This window comes from Salmo salar, chromosome 13 (genome assembly GCF_965601325.2).
Source record: "Salmo salar chromosome 13, fSalSal1, whole genome shotgun sequence".
Lineage (NCBI taxonomy): Eukaryota > Metazoa > Chordata > Actinopteri > Salmoniformes > Salmonidae > Salmo > Salmo salar.
In genome coordinates this window covers 31,848,422-31,873,566 of record NC_138303.1, presented here as the reverse complement: position 1 = coordinate 31,873,566, position 25,145 = coordinate 31,848,422, and the positions used below count along the sequence as shown (strand labels likewise).

General features: G+C 40.1%; 2 protein-coding genes across 4 annotated transcripts in view; both read right to left on the bottom strand.

Moving 5' to 3' along the window:
* The window catches only part of spen (spen family transcriptional repressor), a 51,078-nt gene extending 44,671 nt beyond the window's left edge, over window positions 1–6,407 (bottom strand). For 2 of the 3 annotated variants that reach the window (XM_014135352.3, XM_014135354.3), the window contains exon 1: window positions 5,959–6,406. In XM_014135352.3, coding sequence (XP_013990827.2) covers window positions 5,959–6,041 — 83 coding nt within the window. In that variant the 5' untranslated portion in view covers window positions 6,042–6,406. Of the gene's footprint in view, window positions 1–5,958 lie in introns of all 3 variants that reach the window. The other variant, XM_014135353.3, reaches the window with a different exon arrangement.
* Window positions 6,408–16,467: 10,060 nt separating this feature from the next.
* tmem82 (transmembrane protein 82) lies at window positions 16,468–18,920 on the bottom strand. The gene is made up of 6 exons (XM_014135355.3): window positions 18,632–18,920; window positions 18,394–18,466; window positions 17,719–17,920; window positions 17,177–17,591; window positions 16,825–17,009; window positions 16,468–16,702 (listed from the first exon to the last, which is right to left on the bottom strand). The coding sequence occupies exons 1-6, from the start codon at window positions 18,714–18,716 to the stop codon at window positions 16,619–16,621; spliced, it is 1,044 nt and encodes a 347-aa protein (XP_013990830.1). The 5' UTR covers window positions 18,717–18,920; the 3' UTR covers window positions 16,468–16,618.
* Between the last annotated feature and the right edge of the window lie 6,225 nt (window positions 18,921–25,145).

Here is a 25,145-nt window from a genome sequence, read left to right as displayed (position 1 = left end):
ACCCTCTCTCTTCTTTCTCTTTCAAGTTAAATGTTACCTCACCCAGCTCTTACTGGCACCTACCATGACACCTATCCTAGTTACATTTACTGTAACAAACATCCTCACATACTGAGCACCAACCGACACTGGATGTCAAAAAGTAGTTTGGGTCAGTCCACCCTGGCCGGACCAAATCTGAACCAATCATAGACATTTATGTTTCACAAGTTTGGACAGCACCGTAGAGAACAGTACAGTAGAGCAGAGTTCAGTACAGTATAATGTACTGTACATAGACTTTAAATGTACTCTACTGTGATGTCCAAACTTGAGAAACATAGATGTCTATGATTGTTCCTGACCAGACCAAATCTGAAACAAACAAATGTATTCTTGTTTCGGGGCGGAACTCATTACAATAATAGCCAGCGTGTTGAATAATACCCAGATATGCAAAAGAAGAGTATTGCATATTTCTACCTTTGTGTACCTATTCATGATACATTACCATGAAGTAAGAGAATGATATTCATATGCGTAATTAGGAATTTCTGTATAATACAGATCAGGGACCCATGATGTAATTCCATTACCGGATGTGAATCCACTTCACCTACCATAGTTCAATAGCCAAAAATAATAATAATGAAACCCAAGGTGTCACATCATAGCTGACACCCCATTCATTCTGCAGACATCTCTGAATATTAATTCGGAGCAGATACTTAAGAGTTTTTGGAAAACTTAGTCCCATAAACTGATGGAGATTTTACTTTAAACTTAGCATCTGCATAGTTCTTCCACTAAAAGTGTTTTTGTGAAATGTCCTGTTTAAATTGTTCAACGTAGTCCTTGTGCATCGAGTTGTATGGTTTATTAAACTTTGTTTGGCATAGATTTTAAAGTTGAAATGTTTGAATCAACTCAGGAACCACACCTGTGTGGAAGCACCTGCATTCAATATACTTTGTAGGCCTATCCCACATGTACTCAAGTGTTTCCTGTATTTTGGGAGTTACCTGTACACACATTCAATATATCATGTGTTCTAGTTATAAGAAAGGTCCCTTCTTTAAGTTATTAAAAGATGGAACTCTGATGAGGTCTGCACAACGCAGCATATATATATACACACGTGAAATTTCCTGGTTTGCTCTTCCGGGGCTCATTTATAAATGTTGGGTACGCACAAAATATGCCCCAAAATATGCGTGCGCCTGTTTTCACGCAAAAGTTGGCATTTACACGTTTCAAGTTAACGCTGAGGCGTATTTCTGTCTGTAATAAAGTCCTTTTGTGGTAGAAAAAAAAATCTGATTGGCTGGACCGGGCTCCCCAGTGGGTGGGCCTATGACCTCCCAGGCTCACCCATGGCTATGCCCCTGCCCAGTCATGTAAAATCCATAGAATAAGCCCCAATGAATTTATTTAAAATTGACTAATTTCCTTATATGAACTGTAACTCAGTAAAATCTTTGAAATTGTTGCATGTATATTCTTGTTCAGTATACAGTACCAGTAAAAAGTTTGGTCACCGACTCATTCCAGGGTTTTTCTTTATTTTTACTATTTTCTACATGGTAGAATAATAGTGAAGACATCAAAACTATGAAATAACACATGGAATCATGTTGTAACCAAAAAAAAGTGTTAAATCAAAATAAATGTCATATTTGAGATTCTTCAAAGTAGACACCCTTTGCCTTGATGACAGCTTTGCACACTCTTGGCAAGTCAAATCTCTCGAGTAGACAATATTTAATTTATAAACATATACATTTATCATAACCATTGCAGAATAAATTCCTCACCTTTTCTGGCCATGGTGAGACAGCAGAGTTCATATTCCCGAAGTAGCCATACAACAAATGACCATGTCCATCTCTCATTTATATTGGGCCTATTAGAAAGGATTTTATAATTTCAAGCTTTTGCTCTATGCATCGGTTTATAGTATACAGTAGAATGTAATAGGTGAACAGATAGTGGTAGCCTACACACTTCAATGCAAACTAACTAGGTCTACTGTAGTTTTCATTTTTTTCAAAGTGGACAATGTTTCAAAATTCTCAGACAGTGCAGCATATTTAGGTTAAGGAAAAAGTGAATGCAAACATTACTGCATTCAAACAATTTGTTTACAGGTCCACAACAATTTGCAATCAGTATTTATGCTGCAATAGTTTGTGTCAGGGGACTAGGGTCAGTCTGTTATATCTGGAGTATTTCTCCTTTCTTGTCCGGTGTGAATTTCTCCCCACTACCTGGCCTGATGACTCCTTGCTGTCCCCCAGTCCACCTGGTTGTGCTGCTGCTCGTTTCAACTGTTCTACCTGCGGCTATTGAACCATGACCTGTTCACCGAACATGCTACCTTGTCTCAGACCTGCTGTTTTCAACTCTCTAGAGTCAGCAGGTACGATAGAGATACTCTGAATGATCAGCTATGAAAAGCCAACTGACATTTACTTCTGAGGTGCTGACCTGTTGCACCCTCTACAACCACTGTGATGATGATGATTATTATTTGACCCTGCTGGTCATCTATGAACGTTTGAACATCTTGGCCATGTTCTGTTATAATCTCCACCCGGCACAGCCAGAAGAGGACTGGCCGCCCCTCATAGCCTGGTTCCTCTCTAGGTTTCTTCCTTGGTTCCGGCCTTTCTAGGGAGTTTTTCCTAGCCACCATGCTTCTACACCTGCATTGCTTGCAGTTTGGGGTTTCAGGCTGTATTTCGGAACAGTACTTTGTGACATCAGCTGATGTAAGGGCTTCATAAATACATTTGATTAATTAATTGATTGAATTGTTTTTGTCTTTCATATAAACGGTCAGATACAGCAAATGTCACTGGAAAACAAAACGTTCTGCCAACAGCTCCAAATAAATGTTAATCAAGTTCGCCATTGCCATTTCCTTTAGATACCGTCTTGGCCTAATTCCAATACTTCCAAAGTATACAGGCTGGTTTTGTCACCATAAAATATGAATTATGGGCGTGTTTAACGCGCGCACCATTTTACGACAGGTTTGATTTATAACGGGAAACATGGGGATGTATGGCGTGCGCCAAGTAAACAATTCTCATTATTTGTGTGCTCAGATATTTCGTGTTAATTTACGCAAAGATTATACATGAGGACCCAGGGCTCTACACTGAGTTGTTTTGTTGTTACAAGGAGCACGTGTGCGCGTAAGTTGAAAAACTTAGGCGCACACAAATAAATGTAGGAGCACAATGAAAAATGAATGCTTGAATCCTTAATTTGTCTAGGCGCACTGGTGCTCCTAAATTAAAATATCAGGTCTGAAAGATATATATATATATATTTTGGCGCATATAAGAGTAAAACGGTCGCACTGTGGAGCCCTCCTCTTGCTTGTGGGTGCAAACCCGATGCATTACGCAATATGGGATAATTTCACTTGTCCTTCCAATAAGGCTTGCTAAAGAGAAATATAGCTATATGGGCTCCTACATTTTCATACGGAAAGTGCAACTGTTTTATGCAAGGAAAATTAAAGTGTATTTCACAGAGGAAAAAGTGATTGCAATCGTTTCCCTGGATGTAGCCTATAATTAAAATGGGTTATTGCCTTAAAATGTATTTCATTGTAGCCTATGGCGTCTATAAAACAACTGGAGTAACAAAATGTTACAGTTACGATGTTATTTCTGATTCGAGTTATTTGCCAACGTCTTGGGGAGCTTAGGCTACTCCATACAACACTTTTTTATATTGAGGGAGAAAATGAAAACAGAACATACATCTATCTATTTCTGCTCATTGTCCGACAGACACCCAGAGAATGCCCATACGTGTAGACACTAAGGTATGCCAGTTCCCACATTGAATAGCCTCCGACGCCATTTTAGAAACCCGTTCACACTGCTTACTCATTCTGCCGTCCCCCATCTTCAATGACTCCTATCACACATTCAGCTGTCATGCACCTGCATACGCTGTCTGCTTCTTTGTTTGTTACAATATAACCAGAAGCTGCATGACGAGCAGTGAGCACCCGAAATGTTTTTCCATGCGCACTCATTACCTCGATGAATGCCTCATCTTCAAAACAAAATCAAAATGTCTGTGATCAATTGTCAAACGTTTTTAATAGTCTATGCATATTACGTTCCTATGATATAATGCATGAAAATCATAAGGATGACATAAATGCACCGCAAGATTTGAAAAGTAGATAGGTTACCAGAATTCATGCATGTATCTGAACATAACATCAAAGATTAAATGCAATGAAACTAGGCCTAAATGAGCATCCGTTTGAGATTAACCTACAAAATAAATACAGTCAAATTGCCAGTCATAATGGTCTGATGAGAATACACTGTCTCTATAGGCTCGATAGCAAAACCTGCGCTGGAAACCGTGGCAGAAATACGCCACTTAGGACATACAGCCATAATGTTGTAACTTAAAAATGCAGCACTTCAGCTAACGGAAAGAAATAATACTGATATCGCGTATTTTAATTAGGCTACTCCTCCTGCCTAGCTCGACAGATAGGCGGCCTGTTTTTTCTTTGACAGAGAGTAGGAACTAGAGAGCGCACAGTGTCAAGACAATAACCAAATTTAGCCCAATTCAGATGTTGGGAAATGTTTGTGTTAAATGCACAAAAGCTATATAGTTTACCATCAGACAATCTGATTTGACATAATGATAAAAATGTGAAGTAATAACAATGGAACAACGGCAATAAAATCGCTTTACATTTCAGAAGTGAAAAAGAATGTTCCAATAGCCTATAGTTTATATAGGGTTAGCTATATCGACAATCATGTAGGCTACCAATAGGGAATATGATCAGCGCCATATAATCACCGTGCTTCTTATTCCTGTTCCTACGTTGACAGTTTAATTAGGGCTTATGGTCATCATTATTGTCGTTTGTTTACACAATTTATGAACGCAACCAATGTAAAGAAGGGGACAATCTTGAAATTGTAGGCTGTTACCTATAGGCCTACGAAATGTTAGGCTATATTACTCATTTGAATAACAATTCATAGCAACCATACATGTATTCTATTAAAATGTCAGTTTCTTTTGGAAAAACATGTTGATTGTCAATTGCTGACATTTAATTACATTATTTGGCTAATTGACGCCAGTAGTCACACACAGTATGATGCTGCTGGCAAGTCAGCTCTGCATCACCTCGCACAAGCCACCTCAATATTTTTTACGTTGCAGAGTCTCAGCGGAACTTCACACTTTGAAACTACTTGAAATTTGCAACAAATGTTGCGGTGGGGCCCAGCAATGGCAGTTGATCTCACAATGGACCATCACTTGGCTGAACAGCGAGCAGTTGCAACAAGGAAAAACATTGATGCGAAGTAGTGATTAACATGCTTCGAAGGTGTGAGTACATTGCACGTGGGCAGTATGTTTTGATTTTAGAACTATGATTGATTGCTGACAGACTTCTAACCACTGCATGGTTCGTTATAATTCCATTGCTGGAGACACTCCACAACTGGCAAGTTTTAATTAGGCTATACCATGGCATAACTTTGAAACACAAGCCAAGTCGCTCGGTCTTAACACACCACAACCAGCAGGCTGCTACAGTGGCACGATTGTTCAGTGGCGCTAGCTAGCTGTTTTCTAAAGTAATTAGCTAGCTACCTAAGCTATTTCTAAGTCCACCGCGTGGGAGAAGTGGCTTGCAAGACCTCGAAATCCAGGTAAATGGGCCATAAGATAGCAATTGGTAAGCTCATGTTGTTTAGTTAGTTATATCTATCTTCCTCTTCACCCGAGTTGTTTGCATTGGATTTCTGGTTTGTTGGCAGTGGGTTAGCCAGGCTGTCACTTGCCTGGGCAATTCGATCCAGAATTGATCTCCCTCTGATTTAAGGGGAATCAGGCAGACAGATGCTGACAGTTGTGGGATAACGTTACTCAGTGAAATATTTGGCATAACTGTTTAGCGTTACTCACCGTTTGAAATGCTCAATGATTTTCTCCTCTCGTACATTTTCGGGTAAATTTCCCACCCATAAATGTCTGGTTTCCCGGACCATACTGTGCGCTCCTGTCCCCCGATCATACAGATGAGTTTGATGTCCTTATCTTCTCCGATACAAAGTAAAATACGTTGCGAAATTGAGCGCAGCGAAGTATTGTGCGTAGATCATCGACTGCATGTTCTGGCCCAATGTAACCATTGGGGTTCAATTCTTGCACGCTGTTTGATTCCCTTTGCTGTCTAAGCGCGATCTGGGCTTACGAGCACGCGCTGTATTACTGTTCCCGTGACTAGGCGCGTCCCTGACACCATGCGACCCTTTGGCTGTCGAAAGAACGCTTGTAGCTACCTAAAAAGATGCAGCAACCTTGCTCGTAATGAGGTGCACACAGCGCACGCGTGGCACTGTGTGAGAACTATTTTTTTTCGCTTTCAGACGAGATCGCCTTTCGTCTTGCGTCTTGCGCATGCGTGGGTATCGATGTGTGAGTTTGGGGTTTGGGTAGAAGGAGGGTGTGAATAGAATATTTCACAGAGACAGATAGCACCTGGCAAGCAGTCCTACAACAGGCCACTGAAGAATGTTTTCCTTTGTGACATTGAATAGTGTCACAAAGTATACATAAGAAGTGGTATAAGAAAAAAAAAGAACTGTAGGCTTCAGTTGCTATTCAAAGACCCAAATGACAAAAACAAACAATGGAGAATAAAACATTTATTAGACATTTCTACTAAGCTCATACGGTATTTATAAGCTTATAGAAATGTATTATTTTCAAGAATTAGAAATTCTTTAATTCTTGAAAATAATAAATAAATGACCAGCCTAGAGCTGGTCTTTCGACCAAACTGAGCAACCGGGCAAGAAGGACCTTGGTCAGGGAGGTGACCAAGAACCAAATGACCACTCTGACAGAACTACAGAGTTCCTTAACAGTCTCTACAGCATTTCACCAATCTGGACTTTATGGGAGAGTGGCCAGACGGAAGCCACTCCTGAGAAAAGGGCACATGACAGCATGCCTGGAGTTTGCAAAAAGGCATGTGAAAGACTCAGAGCATAAGGCAAAAGATGATGTGTTCTGATGAGACAAAAATTGAACTCTGGCCTGAATGCAAAGCGCTGTGTCTGGAGAAAACCAGGCACAGCTCATCACCCATCTAATACCATCCCTACTGTGAAGCATGGTAGTGGCATGCTATGGGGATGCTTTTCAGCGGCAGGGACTGAGAGACTGGTAATAATAGAGGGAATAATGAATGGAGCCAAATACAGGCAAATCCTTAATGAGAACCTTGTTCTGAAGCTGGAATGGCTTCAGAACAAGAATGTGAAAGTAAAAGACCTTGAGTGCCCAAAGTCCAGACTTGAATCCCATTGAAAATCTGTGGAAAAACTTGAAGATTGCTGTTCACTGCTGCTTACCTTCTAATTTTACAGAACTTGAGAAAATCTGCAAGGAAGAATGCAAGAAAATCTATTTTGAAAATTTGGCTGTAACACAACAACATTTGGAATAAGTCAAGGGGTATGAATACTTTCTGAAGGCACTGTACCTTCGCTGTGAGACAGGATGAGACAGGATGTCGAATGGTGCCAGAGAGGATGGTGCATTACCACCAACAGCATCGGTGTGCAATTACATTTAAAATTAAAAGTAGCGCAGACAAGAGGTTAGTTGTCTAACTTTGCTAATAGTACTAGCTAGCCAGTGTAGCCAATGTATCAAGGTGACAGCTAAAGCACAAGCAATAGTGGTTGCATGTGTGTAGTGATTTCTTTGCATTAATAATAACATTGTATCCAAAAATTATAAAAACAATATATTCATCCTGAAAAAAGCTAGCTAGCTAACTCTCCCAACTTCAACCACTATGCTAGTAAACACACTAACATAATGCCCTGGATCAGAGCTAGTGTGCCGACTGGTACAGTTGAAGTCGGAAGTTTACATACACTTAGGTTGGAGTCATTAAAACTTGTTTTTCAACCACTCCACAAATGTCTTGTTAACAAACTATAGTTTTGGCAAGTCGGTTAGGACATCTACTTCGTGCACGATACAAGTAATTTTTCCAACAATGGTTTACAGACAGATTATTTCACTTATAATTCACTGTATCACAATTCCAGTGGGTCAGATGTTTACGTACACTAAGTTGACTGTGACTTTAAACAGCTTGGAAAATTCCAGAAAATGAGCTGTCATACCGCTCAGGAAGGAGACACGTTCTGTCTCCTAGAGATGAACGTACTTTGGTGCGAATCAATCCCAGAACAACAGTAACGGACCTTGTGAAGATGCTGGAGGAAACAGGTACAAAAGTATCTATATCCACAGTAAATCGAGTCATAAGAAGCCACTGCTCCAAAACTGAAGATCTTACTTTTTGGAGAAATGTCTTCTGGTCTGATGAAACAAAAATAGAACTGTTTGGCCATAATGGCCATTGTTATGTGTGGAGGAAAAAGGGGGATGCTTGCAAGCTGAAGAACACCATCCCAACCGTGAAGCACGGGGGTGGCAGCATCATGTTCTGAGGGTGCTTTGCTGCAGGAGGGACTGGTTTACTTCACAAAATAGATGGCATCATGAGGAGGGAACATTTTGTGGATATATTGAAGCAACATCTCAAGACATCAGTCAGGAAGTTAAAGCTGGGTCGCAAATGGGTCTTCCAAATGGACAATGACCCCAAGCATACTTCCAAAGTTGTGGCAAAATGGCTTAAGTACAACAAAGTCAAGGTATTGGAGTGGCCAGCACAAAGCTCTGACCTCAATCCTATAGAAAATGTGTGGCCAGAACTGAAAAGGTGTGTGCAAGCAAGGAGGCCTACAAACCTGATTCAGTTTCACCAGCTCTGTCAGGAGGAATGGGCCAAAATTCACCCAACCTATTGTGGGAAGCTTGTGGGAGGCTACCCAAAACGTTTGACCAAAGTTAAACAATTTAATGGCAATGCTACCAAATACTAATTGAGTGTATGTAAACTTCTGACCCACTGGGAATGTGATGAAAGAAATAAAAGCTGAAATAAATCATTCTCTCTACTGTTATTCTGACATTTCACATTCTTAAAATAAAGTGGTGATCCTAAATCACCTAAAACAGGGAATTCTTACTCGGATTAAATGTCAGGAATTGTGAAAAACTGAGTTTAAATGTATTTGGCTAAGGTGTATGTAAACTTCAGACTTCAACTTTATGTGCTTAACACTGATGCCCTGGAACACGTCACAAGTTCAGGTTGCACACATAGCAACTGAGACACAAAAATACCCTCTGAGACACACGTGCATGCGCATGGCGGTAAATTTGTTAAAAATCCACAAAGAGAGTTAAACCTTTCTACCAATAACAGCTAGTTTTCAGTTGTCCCCTTCCCATTCAGACCATTCCCAGACAATCCTAGCAAAATTCTTGCTTGAGAAATTGCTCTTTGCTAAGAAACTTTATTTTTTGAAACAATTTTAACTGAAAACAATCACATTTAAATGCTTAATTGTTACAAATAAATTATTTGATATTGAGATAAAAACAGCTGAATTGGACCTTTTAACATTAGGAATTTAACAGATTTCTAGTCAAAACCATAATGGAAGGGCCACCAATTTGGGGGACAGTACCATCACCTACAAACCCCGATTTGAACCGTGAATAAGACAGGTTATACCTGAAAAAATGCAGTATTGGAGCAAGCACAAACAGACTATGCTTTTTTCATATCTGCAAGAACTAAACATATAACTAACTTCTGTTCTTCTGAATGAGCAGAACATAGTTTGAAATCCACTGAGTGAAAACAAGAGAATAATATCACACAATTGTCACGAGAGAGAATGGTTAACCGATACCTCTATAACAGTGATCATTGTACTGCTCAACTGCCCCTCAAAGATCATAACTTATGACAGCCAATTATATAGTGGAGGGTGAACTTCATCCAGCACCTTTGTATTTAGTGAATAGGGTGTCCCCACCTATTTTTAAGTTGTTGTTTCCCCGTTTTTTACCATTACATCCTTGAATCTATAACATACCTAACAGAATATATCCTTTTGAATAAGTAAATGAGTTGCAATGCCATTTCAATTTAGTGGCTATACCACAATGTCAGTAATTCAACACTTTTGCTCTTTTCTGAGCTGTTTAATAATTGCCAGCAGAAATCAGGCACAAGTCCCAAAGTCCCAAAGTCCAAAAAACCAAGTATACAATGTGATAAGACATGATAGCCTATTGGTCAACGTCCATGGTATTGCAAGTGCAGTAGGCTAGTTAAATATAAAATTACTTGAAGGAATGATACAGTTTATAGTGAAGGTTTCATGAAATCTAATGGACAGTTTGAATAAAGATTGATAACGAATTTTGAAAACGAATTTGCCTTCTATTAGTAGGCATGCGCTGCAATGCGGTAAAAAAAGGGATCTGCATTTTGGAACAAGGACGCATGCGTATGGCATGCTACCAAGGGGTCAAGAGAGACATTTCTAGAAATAGGCTACAGTAGAGTCCAGCCGTCAGAGGAGGTACAGGAAAATTATAATTCCCACTGTTTTTTTGTTGTTTAAAAAAAAAAGAAATCCATACTTGAGCCCTGTTGGAAATAATCGTGTCCTTCCAGTAAACTCAACGAATTCATCGTTCTGATGTAAAAAGGAACAGCTTAATAAAGTCTACCAATAACATCGTGGATTGTAAAATGTTCGTATTGCCTAAAAACATTGTGGTGGAACTACCGAACCTATACCATGCCAATGTCCTTTACATCTTCGGTCTTGGTCGACCCTGGATTATTTTGAAAATGCGGCACCGTTTTATTATCCACATTTCTTCAACAGATCATGGAATAAATTAACGGAATTTTCAAAGCCCCATGTTGGATGCAGGCAAATAAGTCACCAACTGTCAAATAAAATCGGCTCATATAAACAGTGTCTCAAAACTGCTATCAAAAGATAAAGGACTGATAAAAAATCTGGTTTGTGGGTGCCATAAATTTCGGATTTAAACGAGAACTGCATACAGCAAGGAAAACAGCGCCGAATAGGCTTTTCGTGGGAGGCATCATTTACATTTTAGTGTTTAGGTATATTCGATGTAATTATTGTCAATTTATTCATACACATAATATACTTGAGTGTCTGAAGACACTCAAAACAATCAGAAATCAAACTATTAGATTTGACACTTTCTATGCAGTGAGTTATGGGATTGGTTTGTTCCTCTTTTCTGAAAATAGCCTGTATAGTCACTTTGTATAACGCCATTTTGTGTGACTTACAAGTGCCAACATTATGCTTCAGCCATTTTGTACAAGTTTATTTTTAAGATGAGTTGGCATGGTTCACATTAATATACAGTGGCAAGAAAAAGTATGTGAACCCTTTGGAATTACTTGGATTTCTGAATAAATGTGTCATCAAATTTGATATGATTTTCATCAAAGTCACAACAATAGACAGTGTGCTTAAACTAATAAACACACAATGTATTGTATTTTTGTATATGTTGAATACATCATTTAAACATTCACAGTGTACAGTCATGGCAAAAAGTTTTGAGAATGACACAAATATTCATTTTCACAAAGTCTGCTGCCTCAGTTTTTATTGGAAAGTCCCTCTTTGCCATGCAAATGAACTGAATCCCCCCGAAACATTTCCACTGCATTTCAGCCTTGGCACAAAAGGACCAGCTGACATCATGTCAGTGATTCTCTCGGTGTGAGTGTTGATGAGGACAAGGCTAGAGATCACTCTGTCATGCTGATTGAGTTCGAATAACAGACTGGAAGCTTCAAAAGGAGGGTGGTGCTTGGAATCATTGTTCTTCCTCTGTCAACCATGGTTACCTGCAAGGAAACACGTGCCGTCATCATTGCTTTGCACAAAAAGGGCTTCACGGGCAAGGATATTGCTGCTAGTAAGATTGCACCTGAATCAACCATTTATCGGATCATCAAGAACTTCAAGGAGAGCGGTTCAATTGTTGTGAAGAAGGCTTCAGGGTGCCCAAGAAAGTCCAGCAAGCGCCAGGATCATCTCCTAAAGTTGATTTAGCTGCGGGATCGGGGCACCACCAGTACAGAGCTTGCTCAGGAATGGCAGCAGGCAGGTGTGAGTGCATCTGCACGCACAGTGAGGCGAAGACTTTTGGAGGATGGCCTGGTGTCAAGAAGGGCAGCAAAGAAGCCACTTCTCTCCAGGAAAAACATCAGGGACAGACTGATATTCTGCAAAAGGTACAGGGATTGGACTGCTGAGGACTGGGGTAAAGTCATTTTCTATGATGAATCCCCTTTCCTATTGTTTGGTGCATCTGGAAAAAAGCTTGTCCGGAGAAGACAAGGTGAGCGCTACCATCAGTCCTGTGTCATGCCAACAGTAAAGCATCCTGAGACCATTCATGTGTGGGGTTGCTTCTCAGCCAAGGGAGTGGGCTCACTCACAATTTTGCTTAAGAACACAGCCATGAATAAAGAATGGTACCAACACATCCTCCGAGAGCAACTTCTCCCAACCATCCAGGAACAGTTTGGTGACGGAGAATGCCTTTTCCAGCATGATGGAGCACCTTGCCATAAGGCAAAAGTGATAACTAAGTGGCTCGGGGAACAAAACATCGATATTTTGGGTCCATGGCCAGGAAACTCCCCAGACCTTAATCCCATTAAGAACTTGTGGTCAATCCTCAAGATGCGGGTGGACAAACAAAAACCCACAAATTCTGACTAACTCCAAGCATTGATTATGCAAGAATGGGCTGCCATCAGTCAGGATGTGGCACAGAAGTTAATTGACAGCATGCCAGGGCGGATTGAAGAGGTCTTGAAAAAGAAGGGTCAACACTGCAAATATTGACTCTTTGCATCAACTTCATGTAATTGTAAAAAAAAAAGCCTTTGACACTTACGAAATGCTTGTAATTATATTTCAGTATTAAATAGTAACATCTGACAAATATATCTAAAGACACTGAGGCAGCAGACTTTGTGAAAATTTATATTTGTGTCATTCTCAAAACTTTTGGCAACGACTGTAGGTTGAAAAGAAGTACAGTGCCTTGCGAAAGTATTCGGCCCCCTTGAACTTTTCGACCTTTTGCCACATTTCAGGCTTCAAACATAAAGATATAAAACTGTAATTTTTTGTGAAGAATCAACAACAAGTGGGACACAATCATGAAGTGGAACGAAATTTATTGGATATTTCAAACTTTTTTAACAAATAAAAAACAGAAAAATTGGGCGTGCAAAATTATTCAGCCCCCTTAAGTTAATACTTTGTAGCGCCACCTTTTGCTGCGATTACAGCTGTAAGTCACTTGGGGTATGTCTCTATCAGTTTTGCACATCGAGAGACTGACATTTTTGCCCATTCCTCCTTGCAAAACAGCTCGAGCTCAGTGAGGTTGGATGGAGAGCGTTTGTGAACAGCAGTTTTCAGTTCTTTCCACAGATTCTCGATTGGATTCAGGTCTGGACTTTGACTTGGCCATTCTAACACCTGGATATGTTTATTTGTGAACCATTCCATTGTAGATTTTGCTTTATGTTTTGGATCATTGTCTTGTTGGAAGACAAATCTCCGTCATAGTCTCAGGTCTTTTGCAGACTCCATCAGGTTTTCTTCCAGAATGGTCCTGTATTTGGCTCCATCCATCTTCCCATCAATTTTAACCATCTTCCCTGCCCCTGCTGAAGAAAAGCAGGCCCAAACCATGATGCTGCCACCACCATGTTTGACAGTGGGGATGGTGTGTTCAGGGTGATGAGCTGTGTTGCTTTTACGCCAAACATAACGTTTTGCATTGTTGCCAAAAAGTTCGATTTTGGTTTCATCTGACCAGAGCACCTTCTTCCACATGTTTGGTGTGTCTCCCAGGTGGCTAGTGGCAAACTTTAAACGACACTTTTTATGGATATATTTAAGAAATGGCATTCTTCTTGCCACTCTTCCATAAAGGCCAGATTTGTGCAGTATACGACTGATTGTTGTCCTATGGACAGAGTCTCCCACCTCAGCTGTAGATCTCTGCAGTTCATCCAGAGTGATCATGGGCCTCTTGGCTGCATCTCTGATCAGTCTTCTCCTTGTATGAGCCGAAAGTTTAGAGGGACGGCCGGGTCTTCGTAGATTTGCAGTGGTCTGATACTCCTTCCATTTCAATATTATCGCTTGCACAGTGCTCCTTGGGATGTTTAAAGCTTGGGAAATCTTTTTGTATCCAAATCTGGCTTTAAACTTCTCCACAACAGTATCTCGGACCTGTCTGGTGTGTTCCTTGTTCTTCATGATGCTCTCTGCGCTTTAAACGGACCTCTGAGACTATCACAGAGCAGGTGCATTTATACGGAGACTTGATTACACACAGGTGGATTCTATTTATCATCATTAGTCATTTAGGTCAACATTGGATCATTCAGAGATCCTCACTGAACTTCTGGAGAGAGTTTGCTGCACTGAAAGTAAAGGGGCTGAATAATTTTGCACGGCCAATTTTTCTGTTTTTTATTTGTTAAAAAAGTTTGAAATATCCAATAAATTTCGTTACACTTCATAATTGTGTCCCACTTGTTGTTGATTCTTCACAAAAAATTACAGTTTTATATCTTTATGTTTGAAGCCTGAAATATGGCAAAAGGTCGAAAAGTTCAAGGGGGCCGAATACTTTCGCAAGGCACTATGTGAACCCCTAGGCTAATGACTTCTCCAAAAGTTAATTGGAGTCAGCTAACGTGGTCCAATCAATGAGACAAGATTGGAGATGTTGGTTAGAGCTGCCTTGCCCTATAAAAACACTCACAAAATTTGAGTTTGCTATTCACAAGAAGCATTGCCTGATATGAAGCATGCCTCGAACAAAAGCGATCTCAGAAGACCAAAGATTAAGAATTGTTGACATGCATGAAGCTGGAAAGGGTTGCAAAAGTATATCTAAAAGCCTTGATGTTCATCAGTCCACGGTAAGACAAATTGTCTATAAATAGAGAAAGTTCAGCACTGTTGCTACACTCCCTAAGAGTGGCTGTCCTGCAAAGATGACCGCAAGAGCACAGCGCAGAATGCTCAGTGAGTTTAAGAAGAATCCTAGGGTATCAGCTAAAGACTTACAGAAATCTATGGAACATGCTAACATCTCTGTTGACGAGTCTACGATACGTAAAACACTAAACAAGGATGGTGTTTATGGGAGGACACCACGGAAGAAGTCACTGCTGTCAAAAAAAACATTGCTGTACGTCTGAAGTTTACAAAAGTGCACCTGGATGTTCCACAGCGCTACTGACAAAATATTCTGTGGACAGATGAAACTACAGTTGAGTTGTTTGAAAGGAACACAACACTATGTGTGGAGAAAAAAGGCACAGCACACCAATATCAAAACCTCATCCCAACTGTAAAGTATGGTGGAGGGAGCATCATGGTTTGGGGCTGCTTTGCTGCCTCTGCCTGGACAGCTTGCTATCATCGCCGGAAAAATTAATTCCCAAGTTTATCTAGACATTTTGCAGGAGAATGTAAGGCTATCTGGCCGCCATTTGAAGCTCAACAGAAGTTGGGTGATGCAACAGGACAATGACCTACAACACAGAAGTAAATCAACAACAGAATGGCTTCAACAGAAGAAAATACGCCTTCTGGAGTGGCCCAGTCAGAGTCCTGACCTCAACCCGATTGAGATGCTGTGGCATGACCTCAAGAGAGCAGTTCACACCTGACATCCCAAGAATATTGCTGAACTGAAACAGTGTTGTAAAGAGGAATGGTCCAAAATTCCTCCTGACCATTGCAGATCAGACCTGCACAACTACAGAAAACATTTGGTTAAGGTTATTGCTGCCAAAGGAGGGTCAACCAGTTATTAAATCCAAGGGTTCACATACTTTTTCAACCCTGCACTGTGAATGTTTACACGGTGTTCAATAAAGACATGAAAACCTATAATTGTTTGTGTGTTTAGTTTAAGCAGAGTGTGTTTGTCTATTGTTATGACCTAGATGAAGATCAGATAACATTTTATGACCAATTTATGCAGAAGTCCAGGTATTTCCAAAGGGTTCACACACTTTTTCTTGCCACTGTAACATAATATGACAGCTTGCGCTGGAGAGCCTGCCTGTGATGAAATACAATCTACCCAAAGAAAGTAGAGGAAATTGTATACCATAAACATCCTGTGTTCAGGAGATTATGATCACATCTCTGGTGTCAAGTGATACTGTTACAGCAGCTGCTACTGTTACATGAGATGATGTAGCCTTAACCAATGCTTTACACTAAAGCAGCATTTGTTAGATTACTTCAGGGCTGATAAGGTCCATTCTGTGCATTCTAAACAGCTTCTGGCTCAATTTAATGCAGTGACATTTGAAAACAAAGGCAAGAGCATCATTCCTATCTCCCAAGAGCTCTGCATTTCTATGTGAAAATAACATTATTGCAAGGTACCTTATTCAAAAGGTTAGTAGATGTGTCATACAATTTTATTATTATTTTCATTATATCCTTCCTAGGTATAAAAGTCAACACTTGTCAATAATTGATATGATTATAATCATAGAATATAATAGACTATTGCTTAAGAAAGATTCCCAGCACGAATAGTTTCTTCCCATGACTTAACTCTGGTGGTCTTTGCCAGGTGTCAGGTGTCTCCTCCGGTTCTCACTTCCCTGGGAATGTCTGGGAACTTCCTCCATATCCTGCATACAAACACACATTTATATTATGTTAGATAAATTGAAATGACAGAAATATTTACATAGATTGATGAACGCAGGGCAACCTGCAACAGCACGGTAAATTGAAGGAGAATCATTCTCACTTGTGTTGTAGCATCCAACAGGTCTCTGGAGGGTATCAGACAGCCAGCCTCACCCAGGAAGCACAGAAGGATATGGAGCACATCTGCCCAGCGGCCGACAGTCAGCATCAGGACCGTGAGCCCCCCCAGACGCACCACCACTGTGTTTATAACAGCTTGGCCACTTGGCTGGCGATGTTGCTCCTCTGAGTAGAAAATAATTATCATCAGTTGAATGCTTTCCCAATGAGAATAACAACACTATACTTGTCATTTACTTGTTTTGTGGTATTTACAAAATACCCAAATAGTATCTGACAATCTGCTGCTTAAACGTTTCCCCATACAGGATACAGTATGTTCAGTCTCTCACCCTGCATATACACCACCAGCAGTGTGTAGCAGATTGTCAGTGGAGTCCAGAACCTGAGGGCTTCTGTAGCTGAGAGGAAGTGTTTGTTTATTATAGATATGGCGGAAATGGCAGCCACTGCAAAGCTGAGCATAAGGGCCCTGGTCAGGTGTGGTAACAAAGAGCAACCTGATGTGAGCAGTGCAATGCACACTCCACAGTAGCGCTGGGAACTGTGTAGTTTGTACAGTGCAATGACATGGAGCCGTAGGCGCCCAGTCTGGCTGGCCAGGAACCAGCTCAGTCCTGCAGCTAGGAGGAGGCAGAGCCAGCGCTGCGGCGCCCCCTCGTGGAGGAAATGGAGACTGCAGCTGAGGGCACAACCCAGGGAGAACTGGCACTGCACCAGCAGCTGCTGTAGGAACCTACTGGACTCCTGCAGATTCAGAGAGCAGGAGGGACATTAATTTAGAGATGAATCAAGACTGATGAATGGGAGATGTGAGAGAGATTTTCATATAATTATAAGTGACATTTATGTTATTATCTTGCAAGTGCCTCACTGGTCCAGCTGTGACCCAAGCTGACACTGCTCTGAGGGAGAACTCTAGAACCACCAGGGAGGCAACCCGAGAGCCCACTACAGCCAGCATCACTGACAGGAACAAGAACTGGAGAGTTCCACACAGCCCAATTGTAGCACTGGCTTGATGCCTTGGTTTCTTCTGCATAGATGTCTCTTTACTGCTGCTTATGTTGCTTGAACTGAGTAGAGAAAGTATTCATTTCAAAGCAGTGAAAAACAAAACAATGATTTCTAAGGATACATTGATTACTATTGACAATGTAAATCGCATTACAGTCTTTGTTCATAGTGGCGAAATCAAGCACAATATTCAATAGCACAAATTATTAAACTACAGGTATGAGGTTAGTTATCTACATCCACATCTATATGGTTTGGTCCCGTTTCTCACGTGTTTTTAAATGTCCCTGTCTATAACATGGTAATTGCATCCAGATTCTAATTATAGGGCAAAAGGTATAGCAACAATCTGTTTATTTATCAAATGCTATTACAACTAACAATGTAGCCTAACCTATATACTGAAGTTGTCTAACTACAATGTAATTAAAAAGGTATGATAATAACAAGAAGTGTAGCCTGAGATCCAAGTGAAATCATATCTTCCAATGTCATATTTTGGGAGTTGTCCAAAGTTGTACACGTTTCTCACCTTTCAGCCTCTAAGAATACGTGTACTCTCAACAGGTTACAGAGAACAGAGATCCCACATGCGCCGACAAGCCCTGTGTCACACAAAACATTTGTCATCAACAAAATTGTATTATAAAATATGGTTCTTAAAATAAACGTACAGCATGAGTAGCAACCTGCAAAAAGGCATTCGGAACAAACCAAGAAAGGAGAAGGCCCTTTACCCGGGGTAGCCAAGAACGATACAAACATCTCACCTTGGAGTAGACTGTCCAGGGGGTTTGCATCAAGCGTCAGCCATCCAGGTAAACTCGGAAGAAACGATGTAATTAAAGATAACATTTTCGTTAAATCGCTAGAATATTAGACTAATGATTCCCTAAAGCTATAGCTAGTTTCGATATCAAACCTATTGCCGGTTTACACCCTATCGTGTGCACATTGAATTGAAATAATAGGCTAATTTCAGAAATAGGTCATTTAATTGCCACAGTTATATTTCGATAAAAGATAAGACCATGCCAGTTTGTCAATTGACAAAATACTTAAATAATTTCAAAAGTTTAAATTACTACCTCTGTCTATTTCTCTGTGATTAAATAACTACGCTTTGCTCAGTCATTGTGCCGTTCAAAGGTCAGTCGTGGGCAGTCATTGTGAGACAAAAACTGTGAGACAAAAATGTATGTGAAATTCATTAATAAAAGGTGTCTTTAAATAAAGAACGTTTAATTGTTGTAGAAACAACCAATGTAATTACTCTACAACCAAAAATGTGTGTCAAAAATACACCTTAAATGTAAAAGTGATATTTTAATAAAATAAACCTTCACTAGAGAAAATAGTGTAAATAATGTGTTTGGAAGTACAACAAAAACTCACTACTGTAATTCACTCTGTATAAGAGTATCAGAAGTCCGGTGATTGTCCCAGTACCATAACTAAGTCACCTATATCAAACAGGCAAAGCCTACTGCACCGGCTCTGATGCTCAATGGATGTGGCAGGGCATGCAAACTATCACAGATTACAAAGGGATACACAGCCATGAGCTGCCCCAGTGACACAAGCATACCAGATGAGCTAAATGCCTTCTATGAGCTCACATCTGTAGCCATGAAATGCTTTGAAAGGCTGGTTGGTTATGGCTCACAATACCATCATCCCAGACACCATGGACCCACTCCAATTCGCTTACTGCCCCAACAGATCCACAGATGACGCAATTTCTATGCACTCCACACTGCCCTTTCACACTTGGACAAACTGAACACCTACTGTACGTGAGAATGCTGTTCATTGACTAGAGCTCATTACTTGTTTTACTTTTCTATTATTTTTCTATTTCCGTTCTCTGCATTGTTGGGAAGGGCCCGTAAGTAAATATTCCACTGTTAGCCCACACCTGTTGTTTTATGAAGCATGTGACAAATACAATTTGATTTGATTTATATGTTGTGATATCATTGAGTTCACAACTTCAGAGGCATTTGGGGTGTGTTCAAATTTTCTTCTAAAACTTAAATCAATTCAAACTTATCAGTGTAGCTCGTGTGTAATCATCAATAAAAAAAAAAATTCCCTGTGTTTTATATCCTATTGTACAACAGCTGATGCAATTAACACTGTAAAAAGGAATTTGATCAGTGTTAATTCCTGATAGTTTCTGGTTGAAAATACAATCTAGATGACCTTCTAATCAGCAGGTTTGCAGGGGCGAGAGTTTCAACATGCGGAAATTGGTTAATAGATCAATAACAAAAAGATTTCCAAACCTAGTTTTCAGTTTTCCCCTCCCCACTCAGACCACTCCCAGACAGTCTTCGCCAAATTATTGCTTGAGAAATAGTTTTCGCTAAAAAGCAATTTTTCCCCATTTGAATGTAAGTCTATTACAGTAAGGTACTTAATTGTTACCCAGAAATGATTTGATATTGATATAAAAACAGCTGCACTGAGCCTTTAAATAACAGTTTCAACCATTTGAAACATCTACAGTACATATATTTTAGAATGTTGTGTATCCCTAGAAATAATCATAATTAATGTAAACATTATACAATTTTGAAAACATAGCTTGTCCATATAAAATGGCCTCTTGGCACAACTTACCCCAGGAATGGGGTAAGCTGAGCCGCGGGACAGTGTAAGTTAAGCAACCTACACATTTCTGTGCAGAATAAAATATTACCACTACTTTTTAAAACCATGTCTAATCTTTATTTCCCAAACACAATATTCACAATAACTTTTTTGTTTTTTAATCATTTTATTAAGCATCTTTTAACACAGGCTTGACAACTACCAAACACTTTGTACTTTTTTAAACACTTAACATAGGCCAGGTCCTGTTGTTACCTCATATCCCAGCAATAATGCCTTGCATTACACCTGGGAAGAAAACACTTGAATTTTCTTAACTTGCCATTGTCTCAACCACTGGCTCAATTTACCCCATGGCCATTGGCTCAACTTACCCAATGGCAAACATTTTGACTATATTAGCCCACACAGCTACAATGATGCACTTTCCTGCTAGGTTAAGGACCTCATATTGAAGCTTCTAGAGATCCCCAACTGGTGCATAGAACAATCTTAAATGATCTACTTTGGTTTAGATACAAGCATCACGATACCGCTAACACAAATTAATTTGACTTGGTGAAAATCATTTTTTTGGACCTCTTGCTTACCACTTTTTCATGTTGTTTCTTCCTTCACTGATAAATAATACATTTTGTGTGTATTCCTAGAAATAAGGGAGGCTCAAGTTCAACTTACCCCTTTGGCTCAACTTACCCCACTCTCCCCTACTGTACTTTCTGTAGCCTACAAATCAGCATCGGCTTGCTTTGAGCATATACTATAGCAACAAAATAGCCAACGACAGATTTATGCATGTAGTTTATAACCAGTAGTCTATGTCAAATGGTTATTCTTGCAAAGACAGTTTCTTAGGCGTTCAAAACAAGTGTGGCTTGCCTCTTAACTTGGTTTGATCATTGTCTACCATCCTTGTTTGGTGTCTTTGACTGTCAGGCTTTCCCACCTATCAGAGAGCTAAGATTAATGATATGTGACTATATTGGTCCGTTGAGGTTGCTTCCGCTGTAGCTGTACTTAAATGTACTCGAGATCTCTCCAAATGTTACAATTATTGCCAACTGTCTTCATGAGGATGTCAGGCGGGAAGCCATGAAAAGGGTTATTGTCAGCGTTGTTCATAAAATATTTTACTAGCCCGACTGCCGCCAGATGGTGGTAATATTCCATCATTATGACGTAAGGAATAATACCGCCAATGGGTGACAGTACGTCGAATATTTTACAGTATGGAAACATATGTAGCCTAATTTTCCGGGCCAGAAAATCCCCAAAATTGTGAGCTATGAATTCAATTACAGTATTTATATATAATTTAACTCTGTAAATATCAACTTAAATGACTTGAATTAAAAGCACGTTTTCTTCAAAACTGGGGTGCTAAGCCATTTATGTAGACATAGGCCTAATGCTATTGGATTCATGTGCACTTCAAGTCTGGGAGGACTATGATGGATGACTCTGTGGGCATATTTGGGTTAGCTGACAATGTCACAAACGATGCGCACGCTTCAATGAAGCAGTAGTCTGTGAGTCGTGATTCTGGATGGCCAGATAGCTACAAGAAATGACAAGAAACTGCAATGTGGGAATGTAGTGACTCGTTTCAGCTAGTTTAATCTTGTTCTTGATACTATGTCTTGTTTTCAGGTGTTTTGACTAATTAGGTCAATTCATGTCAACAATCTAACATGCTGACCACACTGACATTTACATTTTAGTCATTTAGCAGACACTCTTATCCAGGGCGACTTACAGTAATGAATGCATACATTTCATCCATTTCATTTCATGCATTTTTTTGTACTTGCCCCCCGTGGGAATCAAACCCACAACCCTGGCGTTGCACACACCATGCTCTACCAACTGAGCCACATTGCGTTTGCGAGTGTTGCAAAATAAATGTACACATACATGTTATACTCTTAAGGATCGGACCCTTTTTTTCAATTTCTACCTAAAATGACATACCCAAATCTAACTGCCTGTAGCTCAGGACCTGAAACAAGGATATGCATATTCTTGATACCATTTGAAAGGAAACACTGAAGTTTGTGGAAATGTGAAATTAATGTAGGAGAATAACACATTAGATCTGGTAAAAGATAATACAAAGACAAAAACATGAGTTTTATTGTTTTGTTTTTGCTCCATCATCTTTGAAATGCAAGAGAAAGGCCAAAATGTAATATTCCAAGTTAGGTGCATTTTGGTCACTAGATGGCAGCAGTGTATGTGCAAAGTTTTAGACTGATTCAACGAACCATTGCATTTCTGTTCAAAATATTGTAACAAGACTGTCCAAATGTGCCTAATTGGTTTTGTCACGTCCTGACCAGTAAAAGGGGTTATTTGTTATTGTAGTTTGGTCAGGACGTGGCAGGGGGTATTTGTTTTATGTGGTTCAGGCTGGTTGTGTTAGTAGTTGGGTGTTTGATTTATTATTCTGGGTTTTGGGCACTGTTCTATGTTAATGTATTTCTATGTTTAGTCTAGTCATTTGTATTTCTATGTTTAGGTAATTGGGGTTGGACTCTCAATTGGAGGCAGGTGTTTTCTAGTTGCCTCTGATTGAGGGTCCTATAAATAGGTATGTGTTTGTGTTAGTATTTTGTGGGAGATTGTTCTTGTTTAGATATGTGTGCCTGACAAGACTGTCAAGTTCGTTTTGTGTTTTGTATATGTTTTTGGTGTTTTTCCTTCTTCACTTTAATAAAAGAAGATGAGTGTACATTTTCCCGCTGCATCTTGGTCTCAACCCTACGACAACCATGACAGGTTTATTAATACACTTAAGTTTATAACTGTGCACTCTCCTCAAACAATAGCATGGTATTCTTTCACTGTAATAGCTACTGTAAACTAAACTGTATTTAATCTTTCTGGCAATATCAGATATGTCTATGTCCTGGGAAATGTTCTTGTTACTTACAACCTCATGCTAATCACATTAGCGCACGTTAGCTCAGCCGTCCCGTGGGGAGTGGGGGGTTCACCGATCCCGTAGAAGTTATTCAATAATTTAATCTAAACTGCTCACGCGCATCTGCTCAACCAGGCGCTAAAATAGAATTTGGTTCTATTTTTAACGCTTGATGCGCCGCAAGTCCCGCCTCTCCCATCTCCTCATTCGTTTTTAGGAGCGTATACCCATGTGGGGGATTGAAAGATGAACTGAGGTACTCTCCAGTCCAGTTGGTGGTGGTGATGCACCTTAAAGTTGGTTGCCAACCACCATTTATAAAGTCCAAAGAAGAAGAAGAAGAAGCCTGAAGGAGGAGAGATTACTAGAAACTAAGTAGATTTCCCCTTATCTGTGGATTAGTTGTCTGAGTAGAGAACACACAATTTTGTGACTCAAAATGGGTAAAAATTATACAAAGATCCAGAAAAAAGGACCTTGTGCATTTCAGGTAAAATAACAACCCAATGTTTATATCCCTGGACAAATTAGCTAGCAACAGCAAGCTGGCTAGCTAGCTAAATGTCCATGAGTGTTTCACGTGTTTCGACCTGTCCTCAACTCAATATAAACTCAGCAAAAAAGAAACATCCTCACTGTCAACTGCGTTTATTTTCAGCATGTGAAAATATTTGTATGAACATAAGATTCAACAACTGAGACATAAACTGAACAAGTTCCACAGACATGTGACGAACAGAAATGGAATAATGTGTCCCTGAACAAAGTAACAGTCAGTATCTGGTGTGGCCACCAGCTGCATTAAGTACTGCAGTGCATTTCCTCCTCATGGACTGCACCAGATTTGCCAGTTCTTGCTGTGAGATGTTACCCCACTCTTCCACCAAGGCACCTGCAAGTTCCCAGACATTTCTGGGGGAAATTGCCCTAGCCCTAGCCCTCACCTTCCGATCCAACAGGTCCCAGACGTGCTCAATGGGATTGAGATTTGCAGTAAATCACGCACAGAACGAGCAGTATGGCTGGTGGCATTGTCATGCTGGAGGGTCATGTCAGGATGAGCCTGCAGGAAGGGTAGCCTATTGCGGACAGTCTGAGCGCTCCCTGTAGCGCTGTCTTAGGCGTCTCACAGTACAGACATTGCAATTTATTTCCCTGGCCACATCTGCAGTCCTCATGCCTCCTTGCAGCATGCCTAAGGCACGTTCACGCAGATGAGCAGGGACCCTGGGCATCTTTCTTTTGGTGTTTTTCAGAGTCAGTAGAAAGGCCTAATTAGTGTCCTAAGTTTTCAGAACTGTGACCTTAATTGCCTACAGTCTGTAAGCTGTTAGTGTCTTAACGACCGTTCCACAGGTGCATGTTCATTAATTGTTTATGGTTCATTGAACAAGCATGGGAAACAGTGTTTAAACCCTTTACAATGAAGATTTGTGAAGTTATTTGGATTTTTACGAATTATCTTTGAAAGACAGTCCTGAAAAAGGGGCGTTTCTTTTTTTGCTGAGTTTAGTTGGTTCAGAGTTAATTTTGATATTAAACCTGCGTGTCCTGATCGCATCTGGTGTGGAGCACAAAAATCAACATGTGTGCGATTGCGGATGCATGTCTGTCTTGCCTCATAGTTGCACACAGTGTTTTTGTTGACAAACAACCAAAACATCTATACAACATGATAAAGACTTTTTTCTGGTTGAAATCTTGTCGGGACGTCTTATAAGCAAATCACATTTTGGTTGAAATCT